A 12,235-nucleotide genomic window follows, 5' to 3' on the forward strand; every position below is an offset into this window, starting at 1 on the left:
TGTGTACTGCAATGCTGCTTTAGAAAGCAATAAGAAGATTAGACTTCGTTTGAGACAGTTTTCATATTGCTTTATAAAGCAGCTTTTCTAATACAAAATATATTAAATCAGCAAAAAAAAAAAAACTATCCCAAATGAAGCGTTAATAAAAAAATCTCGATAATGAGAAAAAAATAAAAACTAAAACTATTTTTCTTAAGATTTTTGTGCCAATTAAGATAAATTCATACACATATCATATATACAAACTTCAAATTTAAAATCTCATTGCTCAGAGCCAACAGATTAATATGAGCTGCATATAAAAAAAAACCTTTAATGATTCTGCTCCTTTGTTGACATTTGGACTGATTCTTAGTTCAGATCTCTTTAAAGATGCTATAGCAACTGCAGACAGTCACAACAAAAAAAAAAGGATAAAATAATAAGAACAAGTTTTCTTCACATTTAAAGTTTTTCAGAAGTTTCAGATCTCACAATTAATGAGATTATATAAGTTCAACATCCTCTTTTATGAGATTGAGCTTCAAATAATGTACTATTAAAATATTTAATATATACAGTTCATGAATGCATAAATACGATTAAGACTTGTTCATTAAGGGTTCATTTGGGACCGCTTTCCTACTACTTCTTATAATAGTTTTTTGGTACAAAAATTAAAATTTTGTTATGAGAAAATAGCTTTAAGAAGCAGTAAGACCATCTCCAACCGAAAAACTCATTTTTCATCCAAAATGCAGTAATACACCAAAATGCAGTAACTTGTCTCCACCCAAACTCCATTTTCTAATACCAAAAAAAGAATATTCCTAGTATATTCTTTCCCATATATCATTTTATATATTTTTAATCATTAATATTATTTATCAAATTTTTGAATTAAATCTAATATAATTAAAACAAATATTTTTTACTCTATAAAATAAATTGGAATATAAATATATCATAAATAAATATTTAGTTGTTATTTTAATTTTTTGTTATTTGAATGTAATCTATATTTTAATTTTTTTTGGTATTGTACTTCTCAATATCTTTGATGTATGAGAAATTTATCTTAATTTTTATCTTAATGTTAAATTACATTAATTAATTTTGTAAAAAAAATTTAGATTACTAAAAAATAAGATATTTCTAATTTATTATTTTAATTAATAATAAAAAAATTCTAATATTTAATCTTTAAAATTAATAATTAAGTTTCGAATTAAAAGAAAAAAAAAAAAAACAAATGCCGTATGAACAGTGCGACGCCAATATTGGCGTCGCACTGTTCACCTCCCTGCAGATGCCGCAAAGTATCGCGTTCGGTTGGAGGGAAGAAAGAACAGCAAACACTGGTTTGCCGTTCGAATGGAGATGCCCTAAGAAAGTTATCTCAAACGAAACCTTAAACTATCAGGAACAAGTCTCATGGGCTTTGGAAAGACTTGCAGGGAATATTTTGTCAATTTATTTTCATTTTGACAAAGTTAAAATGCAAAAATATCAAGTACTTCAATTATTACAAATTTAACTAAAGTTTTGAACATGAGGGCCATTATATTATTTATGAAACATTATAAAAAACAGCTTAAAAATTAATTTTTTTTAATACAGTAAAAAGATCCATATTATGATATTTAACCATTAAATTTTATAAAAAATTATTATTCCAGTGACATATAGCATATATTGATTATTTATATTTCGGCACTTAATTAAAAGTATTTATTCATTTACTTTATAGTTTTTCATTATACATTTATTTAAATAGCTATTATGTTGATCGGTTCTTCTTAAAGCTTTGTTTGGGACAGCTCATGCTTTTATATTTATGTTTTTAAAAGCTTATTTATAACATTAGTTTTAATGTGCACTTTTCAAAACATAGTTTTTAAAGACAAAGGATTTGTTAGGAACAGCTTTTTTATTGCTTTTTAAAATAGCTTTTGAGTACAAAAATTCTTTGAATTAGAATATTTTATACTAAAAAGTACTCAAAGACTTCGTTTGAGAATGCTTTTTGATTACTTCTTAAAGCAGCTTTCTAGTACAAAAAATTAATTTTTGTGATAAAAAGTTGCTTTAAGAAGCAGTAAGAAAACCGTCTCAAACGAAGCCAAAGTTAAAAAAAAAACATGTAAAAGCTGATGAAGCACTTTCCTTCAACAAAATTCTGAAGATGAACATTTAATTTAGATCATGATGAATGATGATCTCAAAGCTACCGTCCTAAAATCAATCACTCGATTTTAAGTCATCAACATTGATCTCAATATTTTAAGCATCCATTTGATCACAAATTAGTATTCGAAGTACAATGATCTATCATAGATTACACAAGCAATATGCATGTCCTTTCACTACAAAATTCATCAAAAAAAAAAAAACTTCCAAAAGCGACTTTTTAAGACCAATTTTAAAGTCCAATTTATCATTTTTCGATCTCATGTGTTCATCAATGAGCTTTTACTAAAGAATGTTTTTCTTTTGGCACACAACCAATCTAAAACAACTTTTGACACACATTAAAATTAAATAATAATTTTGATGAAACTCTACCAAGTCTTATACATTTATGCTTCATTTGTGACAGTTTTCTTACTATTTTCTACATCAGTTTTCTAGCACAAGAAGTCCTTAAAAGCATAAAAAAAAAAGATCAAAAACTGTCCTAAACAGGCCTTAATCTATGATCTATAGTATAAGTACAATATATCAAATCATATTACCCCTCATCAAGTAATAAATGCATTAGCAGACCATTGCATTTTCTTACTTAGGCTTCGTTTGGGACGGCTTTCTTTTTAAAGCTGCTTTATAATACAAAATTTAAAATTTTGTACTAAAAAGTTATTTTAAAAAGCTGTAATAAATCTATCACAAATGAAACCTTAATTAAAAATTTTGAACTAGAATGCTGCTTTAAGAAGCTCTAAGAAAGCCGTCCCAAACGAAGCCGTAATCTTGCTTAAATTGTTATGAGAGATAATATAGATGTAGTTGATCACAAGATTGTGAAGCACCATATATTAAGAGCAAAGAAAAAATCAAGAATATTGAAACAAACCATATGTTTCCATTTGGCCTTAAGCAACATATTCAAAATACTTGTTGAAGAGTAAAGACCAAAATTGCTTTCTGACCAATTCAAACAGTTATTGCTCCAATGAAGGATGGGACAAATGATAGAATCATAGGTAGTTAGAGTTTTAAAGCCATGAAATCATTGAGGGGCTTTGTTGGAAGAACACATAGTGAACAAACGGTTCTTCCCTTTCTAATATTAATATATAATGAATCAGAAGTTCGAAATTTAAAACTAACAAGAATTGGCACAAAAAATTGATGTGTTCATATATATATTTTTAACACAAAGGTGTAAATTTATATACGAACAAATTATATTTTAATCAGACTTAATTTACATTTTATTTGTTAGCTCATTGAGCTCGGTTGATGAGCCATTTATCAAGCTGAGCTCGAGTTGGCTTAATTCACTTGCACAGTGAGATGTGTCAATTCGGGTCACAGGTTGGATTCGGGTCGAACCCGAAATTGACCTGGCACTATTCGAGTTCGGGTCGACCCGACCCGTTTTTGCAAACGGGTCGATTTTCTAAACTTGAACCTGACCAGCTTCGGGTTCGAGTCAACCCGACCTGACCCGCGGACACGACAACTAACGCGGAACTGCCCAGTGGCAATAGTGGGCCGACGACAGCAGGACGCGCGATAGTAGAAGCCGGCTACAGTGGGAGCGAGATGCGCGACACAACGGAAGCCGACGGCAGTGGGACGCGCGACGCAGAACTGACGCGGGACTCACACGACTGCAAGACGCTAAATTGACGCCGGCAACTGAAGCAGGACGCGGAACTGACGCCAGACGTGACGCGATGCTGGCCTCGGGACGCTACGCTACGCGACAGGCTGGGGTCATTCCCGGTCATTCCCGGGTCAACCCGAACCTGACCCTATTTTTCAAACGGGCTGGTTTTCCGAACCAGAAACCGACCCGCTTCAGGTTCAGGTCAACCCAAACCCAAAATTTTCGGATCGGGTTCGGGTCGGATTTTCGGGTCGGGTCCAATATTGACACCTCTTAGTTGCACCTCTTGTGGGGGATCTTCACAAAATGAATGATAAGTCCAATTCTTTTTGGTTAAGTGTGTCCACTAATGAATGGCCCTAATTAATTTTTGTTTTCTTCTTTACCCTGATTTATGTTCCTTAAAGAATATTCAAATTGTTATGAAATTTCTGTCAAGAATAAGGATTAATGGAAACCACATGAAAACTATTAGAGAATATATTATGTGACACATTATTTGTTTTTCCTTATCCTATATTTAGCTCATTGTCCATGCCATGTCATCACTTACAATAAATTTGTAGAGGCCCAACCCGATAGTTCTTAATGTCACCCTAATTGGACCAAGAGGAAAGCCCAATTAATTAGCTGGGCCTTCTTTCTATCATGAAATTCGCTGTACTTTGATTAATATTTAATCGACATAATTAACACTTTCAATTATGTTGCTCTATTCTTTACTCCTTAAAATTATCAGAACGATGCAGCTCTCATTGGTTTGTTGGTTGCGAGTTTGACTCCCAACTAAGAGATTCTGGGTTCGAGTCTCGTATGTATGTTTGGGTGCCGCCCCTAATTCCAAAAAAATAATAATAATAATAATAAAAAACTCCGAAGGATAATCTATGAACGGTCCTACTGACAGCCTTAAAGTTGTAGTAACCCTTCGTCAAGTGATGCTAACATTGAACATTTTTATTTTAAAGAATTAGAATTTAGTATTAATGCTATTTTTTATCTTATATATATATATAAAGAATATTTTGAGATATTACAAAATAAAGACAAAAAATTTGTGACAAAAGAATAATGTGTCACTCTGTGATGCTAGAAAAGGACAATAAAATCAGATTAATGGTGGAGACTAAAAACAATTCATATTATTTTGCATAAATGTTTATCCTTTCTTACATTCAGACCTATGTACTGCATCAATAAAACATATATTATACAATTAAAAGAACAGTATTACTAAAATATCTCAATGAAACAGTTGACTTTTGGGATGTGAATTTGTCAAAACATTGACAATTATATCTTATCTTAGTTTGGATATAAGTCAATGAGCGGATTAACAAGTCAAATTCAACTCAAATTGAACTTTATTTTGACTCTGGCAAAAATGGGGCAAAGTTAATGAACTAGGTAAAAGGCAAGAGCTGGTGGATAATCACCATTTTCTTAATCCAACACTAATACAACTTCGATAAAGCTTGTATTTTCCATGAGAAATTATTACGTATGATCACTGGGCAGTTCGAAGACGAATCAGGATGCACTATGTCATCAGATACATAGCGGTACATAGTGGTGCGTCCTGATTCGCCTCCGGACGACGTCTAGTGACCGCACGTAATAATTCCTCATTTTCCTGCCCAACTTTTCTAGTTAGATTTGAGATGAAGTTGATTAGAGCTAATTTGGTGTATTTTTAATTTGAACCCTTCACAAAATGTTTAATTATATTTTAAGTATTGAATTTAGGCTTAGAAGGGCTCATATTAGATTATTTTCATTGTTATTAAATTCATTTGTTGGAGATGTTAAATTTGATTATAAATTTGATGGAATTATTTTTAAATTTTAATTAAAAAATTTTCCGCATCCCATAAAGTCAATTCCCGCAGATAATGTATCAACTGGCATTCTTTTTGCTTTTTTTAGTTCAGATGGAGCCGAATTTGATGTCGTTGGGTTCAATTTTTTGAGATGTTCAGTTCGACTATAAGTTTTTCGAAATCGGAGTTCAAATTATACCGAATTTAATTTTTGAAGTGTACAACTTAATTTTGCTTTGAGACACAATTTTTTTGATTATATATATATATATACGCAAAAAAAAAAAAAAAACAAGAATATTTTGAAATATTTCAACAATAAGCTTGGATATTTTTAGAGGCAAATAAGACAAAATCCTTCCTTTGTCAACCATAAAAAATTTGTGACAAAAGCATGTGTCACTCTGTATTGCTAGAAAAGGACAATAAAATCAGATTAATGGTGGAGACTAAAAACAATTCATATTGTTTAGCATAAATGTTTATCCTTTCTCACATCCAAACCTACCTTATGGATGAATAAAACATATATTATACAATCAAAGGAATAGAACTGTTGCGTCATGGAATATTCGCGGCGATAGAGAAATATAAAATTTAGCGTCTTAGCATTATACGAAAATACGGCACGTAATCAAATAAGAGAGAGGGTTTAACATTTATGAGACACCAAGATGTTTACGTGAAAAACCCCTGAAAAGGGAGAAAAATCACGGGGCCTAGTCCAGTTTGAATGAATCCACTATTATTGCAGTTGATTACAAAAGAGGCCCTTCCTTGGGAGAAGGCATTAGCTTGATGTACAACATACGTAGTACATTACATGGTAGGAATACAAAGAATCACTGTTGACGTGTTCGTTTGGTTAGAAGAACCGTAGTCGACGGGAGACGGGGGTCATAAAGATCGTTGTCTGGTGATGGAGGTCAGAAGGACTATAGTCGGTGAGCGACGTAAGTCAGGAGGACCATAGTCGGCTGGCGACGAAGGTCGGAAGGACTGTAGTCGGTGGGCGATGTAAGTCAGGAGGATCGTAGTCGTCGAGTGACAGATGTCAGAAGGACTGTAGTCGGTGGACGACGTAAGTCAGAATGATCGTAGTCGGTGGGCGACATAGGTTAGAAGGACCGTTGTCTGGCGACAGGGGTCAGAAGGACTGTGTATCGTAGAAAACCAACAATGGACATAAATGCAGCATCAGATAGATGTCCGGCAAAAATCCGACAACGGGAAGAAGTCCAGCGCCGGGTAGAAACTTGGCAACGAGCAGAGGTCCGGTGTAAGGTAGAAGTCCGACGTCAGTTGGCGACTGAGGAGAACTCCAACGCCACTTGGAGTTTGGGTGAAACTCCAGTGTCACTTAGAGGTCGGGCGGAATTCCGGCGTCACTTGGACGTCGAGCGGAATTCCGGCGTCCCTTGAAGGTTGGGCGGAATTCCGGCGTCACTTGGAGGTCGGGTGGAATTCCGGCGTTACTTGGAAGTCGGATGGAACTCCGACATCACTTAAGCAGAATTTCAGCATCGCTTGGGCAGAATTTTGATGTCCCATGGAAGTCGGGTAGAATTCCGACGTCCCGTGGAAGTCGGGCAGAATTCTGGCATCCCGTCGAAGTCGGACAGAATTACGGCGGTGGAGGAGGAGATTCTTCTCTCCTATCCTTCCTCTCTTCTCTTCTTCTCTTTTTTCTTCTTGCTTGGGTCCCCTCTCATAAGAAATGAGGGATCTATTTATAGATTTCTGAGGATGGCATGACCCGTAAATATGTGAGAGATCAAGGGTAAATGGGGAGTGGTTCAATGGACGGCTGATATTGAATCTCTTGTTCGTGTACCGTCCGTCAGACATTTGAAGGTCTTAATGATGTCGGAATTTGGCGATCTTGGGCTCGTTGGATTTGTCTCATCAAGCCGCTCGATTCGGCTATAAGCACGTTATGTTAGGAAACCGTTTGGTAACCCAAATTGTGGTTCAAACTTTCTAACAGTTCTTTGGGTCCTTGATTCAGACCCATTTGGACTCGGATTGAGTTGAATTTGGTGTCGTTGGGTTCGTATTTCCGAGACGCTCAGTTCGACAATAAGTTTGCTGAAATCGGAGTTCAGATGATCCCAGATTTAATCTTTTAAATTTCCGGCTTGATTTTGCCTCGATATTCTGCCCGATCAAGATAATTTTTTGATGATATATCAAGTATTACTAAAATATCTTAATTAAACAGTTGACTTTTGGTATGTGAATTTGTTAAAACATTGAAAATTGTATCTTATTTTAGTTTGGATATAAGTAAATGAGCGGATTAACAAGTCAAATTCAACTCAAATTGAACTTTATTTTGACTTGGCAAAAATCGGGCAACGTTAATGAACTAGCTAATGGATAATCACTATTTTCTTAATCCAATACTAATACTTCTATTAAGACATTATTTTTCTGGAGAAATTACTATGTACGATCATCGGATCATTTAGAGACGAATCAAGATGCGCCACATCACTCAAAACACAACAAAAGTGTGATGTGGAGCGTCTTGATTCGCCTCCGAAAGACGTCCGGTGACCGCACATAATAATTCCTCATTTTCCCGCCCAGATTTTGTTGTTAGATTTGAGATGAAGTAGATTAAAGTTAATTTGGTGTATTTTTTATGGGTGTCAATTTTTGACACGACCTGAACCCCACCCGGAAAAATCCGGGTTCGGGTCAACTCGAACCCGAAACAGGTCGGGTTCGGGTTGAACAAATCAACCCGTTTTAAAAATCGGGTCAGGTTCGGGTTGACCTAGCAACCCGAAATTGACTCGAAAGTGACACGAAAACTCATATTTGACCCGAAAACCCGAGATTGACCCGTTTTAGACCCGATTTTGACCCGAAAAATCGAATATTGACATGATTTTGACTCGAAAATTAGCAATTTTAGGTCAACTTCGGGTCATTCTTATCGGGTCGGGTTTGGGTCCGAAAACCGGACCCGTTTTTAAAAATGGCTCGGGTTCGGGTTGACCCGAATAGTGCCGGGTCAGTTCCGGGTTCGATCCGAACCCGACCCGCTAACCCGAATTGACGCTCCTAGTATTTTTAATTTGGACCCTTAACAAACTTCATTGAGCATCATGGGTTAAACAATATGTTACAGTGATCTCTTATTAATCATTTATATGTACTAACAATAACATCAAATAATTACAGGATATTAGTGCAGGCTATTCAATATTAACGTATATTTTCTTCTGTATTTCATATATGTCATGGTTCAAAGATTCTAATAAGATTTATTATATGATAGTGAGGAGGTTCAGTAAAGCTAGAGGAATCTTACTGTGAGGGATGGCCAAGAAGAAAAAAAGTCAGGTAAGTTCTAATACCATATGATCTTGACACAACGCTAAGGATATCATTATGACAAAATGGTGCATTGGAAGAATTTACATAACAAATTTGTCTCTCATTAGCATGGAATTGTCTTTGAAATTTTATTTTGTTTTATTTTAGGATAGAGTTAAAAAACTTCCGTTTCAGCGTTGTACGGATATCTAACACACAAACAGAAGAGAAATAGCAGCACCAGAATTTTTACGTGGAAAACCCTGAAAGGGGAAAAACCACGGGGTCACGCCTAGTTGAAAGTGTTATACTAGTGTTTACTTGAAATACAAGAGGCTGATTCGTCTTTAAAATTTAGGACGATCATATTACAATGAATCTCTTCATAATTGAAAATCAGTTGCAACGTTGAGCAGAGTTCCGGCGTCACTTGAAGATCGGGCGGAATTTTGGCATCCTTCAGAGGTCAGACAGAATTAAGGCGTCGTTCAGAAGTTGGGCAGAATTCCGACGTCGGGAAAAGCTTTAGCGTCGGACAGAACTCCGACGTCGTTCGGAAGTAAGGCAGAATTCCGGCGTCGGGCAAAACTCTGGCTTCGTTCAGAAGTCCAGCAAAATTCCGGCATCGGGCAGAACTCCGGCTTCGTTCGGAAGTCCGGCAGAATTCTGGCGTTGGGCAGAACTCTGACGGTGGTCGAGGAGGAATTCTTCCCTCCTATCATTCTCTTCTTCTTCTCTTCTTGTTGATTGGGTTCCCTCTCATGAGAAATGAGAGATATATTTATAGATATTCTGGAGTGGCATGACTTATAAATAGGTTAGAGATTAAGGGTAAATAGGGAGTGGTCGGATGGACGGCCGATATTGAATCCCTTGATCGTGCATCGTTTGTTAGACATTTGAAGGTCTTAATGATGTCGGAATTTGGCAATCTTGGGCTCGTTGGATTCGTCTCGTCGAGCCGCTCGATTCAACTATAAGAACGTCATATTTGGAAATCGTTTGGTGACTCAAATTATGGTTTGAACTTTCCAACAATGCTTTGGGTGCTTGATTTGGACTCATTTGGGCTCTGATTGAGTCAATTTTGTGTCATTGAGTTCGTATTTTCAAGACACTTAGTTTGACTATAAGTTTGCTGAAATTGGAGTTCAGGTGATCCCGGATTTAATTTTTGAAATTTCCGGCTCTATTTTGCCTCGAGATTCATGCCCGATTAAGATAATTTTTTTGATGATATATCAAGTTTAGGCTTTGATTATTTTCATTGTTATTGAATTCATTTGTTGGAGACGTTAAATTTGATGGGAAAATAAATAAATTTTAATTAAAAAATTTTCCGCACTTCACAAAGTCAACTCCCAATGACGACGTGCCAACTGCATTTTTTTTAGCTTTCTATTGTTGCTGATTAGCCACCTTGTTCCCCTCTACATCTAGCACTTAAGCCGTCATCTTCCTGCAGAGTCTCGTTGAGTTGAGAGCTCCAGCTGCTAGGCTTCGGCTCGACGGCTCTCCCTTCCCACGGCGGCCATGAAAGCTGTTAGAAAAGTAACAAGATCCAATGGGTTCGCCAACATCTTGGCCATAGGCACGGCCAACCCTCCCAATGCAGTGGAACAGAGCATCTTCCCTGACTTCTACTTCCGCGTCACTAATTCCAATCATCTCGTCGATCTCAAAAACAAATTCCAGCGAATCTGTAAGCACTCGAACATAGCCCATGGTGGAATTGGAGGACGGATAGAGCTGTTCTTGATTCGTTCTCTGGTAAAAGTTTTTAAAAAAATTGTCCATTTTTAACGTGCAGGTGAGAAAACAGCTATCAGGAAGCGCCATTTCGTTTGGGACGAAGAGCTTCTTCAAAAGAACCAGTGCCTCCGCACAGCCATGGCTCCGTCCTTGGCCGTGAGGCAGAAGATAGCAGCGGTTGAGGTTCCCAAATTGGGCATGGAAGCAGCCGTGCGCGCCATCGATGAGTGGGGGATGGCAAAGTCTCGCATAACGCATCTCATCTTCTGCACGACGAGCGGCGCGAACTTACCCAGTGCCGACGTTATTCTCATACGACTCCTCGGCTTAAACCCCTCCGTCAAGCGCGTCATGCTTCATCAGCAAGGATGCTTCGCCGGCGGCACAGTCCTCCGCATCGCCAAAGATCTCGCCGAGAACCACAAAGGCGCTCGCGTTCTGATCGTGTGCGCCGAGACAACAGTGGTGGTTGTTCGCCCGCCGTCGGTAAAACGCCAGGATGATTTGATTATCCAAGCTCTTTTTGCTGATGGGGCTTCGGCTCTGATTGTGGGAGCCGATCCTGAAGAGTCGGGAAATGAGAAACCGATATTCTCAATCATTTCCGCAACGCAGGTTTTGCTGCCGAATTCAGAGGGGGCTATAAGATCAGGATTGGTGGAGAGAGGAGTAATAGCTACCATCCACAAGGATTTGCCGATTCTTGTATCGCAGAGCATTGAAAAATGTCTACAGGAGGCGCTCAATTTCAACCCACTTGATGTTTTTGATTGGAACTCCATTTTTTGGGTGGCGCATCCGGGCGGGCGGGCAATTCTTGATCAGTTGGAGGAGAGGCTGAGGCTGAGGCCGGAGAAATTAATGGCGTCGAGGCATGTGTTGGCGGAATACGGGAACATGGCCGGAGTTTCTGTGCATTTTATTCTTGATGAGGTGCGCAAGAGATCTGTGAAAGAAGGGAAGATGAGCACCGGAGAAGGGTTTGAGTGGGGCGTGCTGTTGGGGCTTGGCCCGGGAATTACTGTGGAGACTGTGCTGCTTCGTAGCGCTCCTCTTGTTTGAATTTAGTAGTTCACAGCCTGCTTTGCTGCTGTGGCGTTGATTTGTTAGAAAAACAATCATACAACAACAATCTGATTGGGAGCAGGTTCCAGCTTGACTCATTTAAGAGTTCACGAGTCAATTTTATCGAGCTACGAGTTAAAGTTTGAGCATATACTCGAGCTTGTATGCTAAATGAGTTCGAACTCAGCTTGGCTCGGCTCAAAAGCTCGTTGAGTCTCTCGATTAATTTAAAATATATTTGAAAAAGAAATTTAAATTAATATTATATAACGTGTTTTAACAATTTTAAATTAGATCTGTATTAAAAGTAAAATTATAAAAAAATATTTGAAAATTTTAATTTAAATTTACATCGAGTTCAACAATTGAGTCAAACTCGAGCTTTTCAAATGAGCTCAAGCAATCGAGTGAGCTTGTGCCTATAAACTAAGTGAATGAGCCTGAGCTCAAGAAC

At 37.3% G+C, this 12,235-nt stretch overlaps 1 protein-coding gene across 1 annotated transcript; it reads left to right on the forward strand.

Annotated features, from left to right (window-relative positions):
• The first annotated feature begins 6,816 nt into the window (after positions 1 to 6,816).
• LOC110105791 (bibenzyl synthase-like) lies at positions 6,817 to 11,778 on the forward strand. Its single transcript, XM_020835435.2, has 3 exons — positions 6,817 to 6,921; positions 10,462 to 10,666; positions 10,775 to 11,778. The coding sequence occupies exons 1-3, from the start codon at positions 6,817 to 6,819 to the stop codon at positions 11,776 to 11,778; spliced, it is 1,314 nt and encodes a 437-aa protein (XP_020691094.2).
• The last annotated feature ends 457 nt before the right edge of the window (positions 11,779 to 12,235 follow it).

This window comes from Dendrobium catenatum, unplaced genomic scaffold (assembly GCF_001605985.2).
Source record: "Dendrobium catenatum unplaced genomic scaffold, ASM160598v2 fragScaff_scaffold_1656, whole genome shotgun sequence".
Lineage (NCBI taxonomy): Eukaryota > Viridiplantae > Streptophyta > Magnoliopsida > Asparagales > Orchidaceae > Dendrobium > Dendrobium catenatum.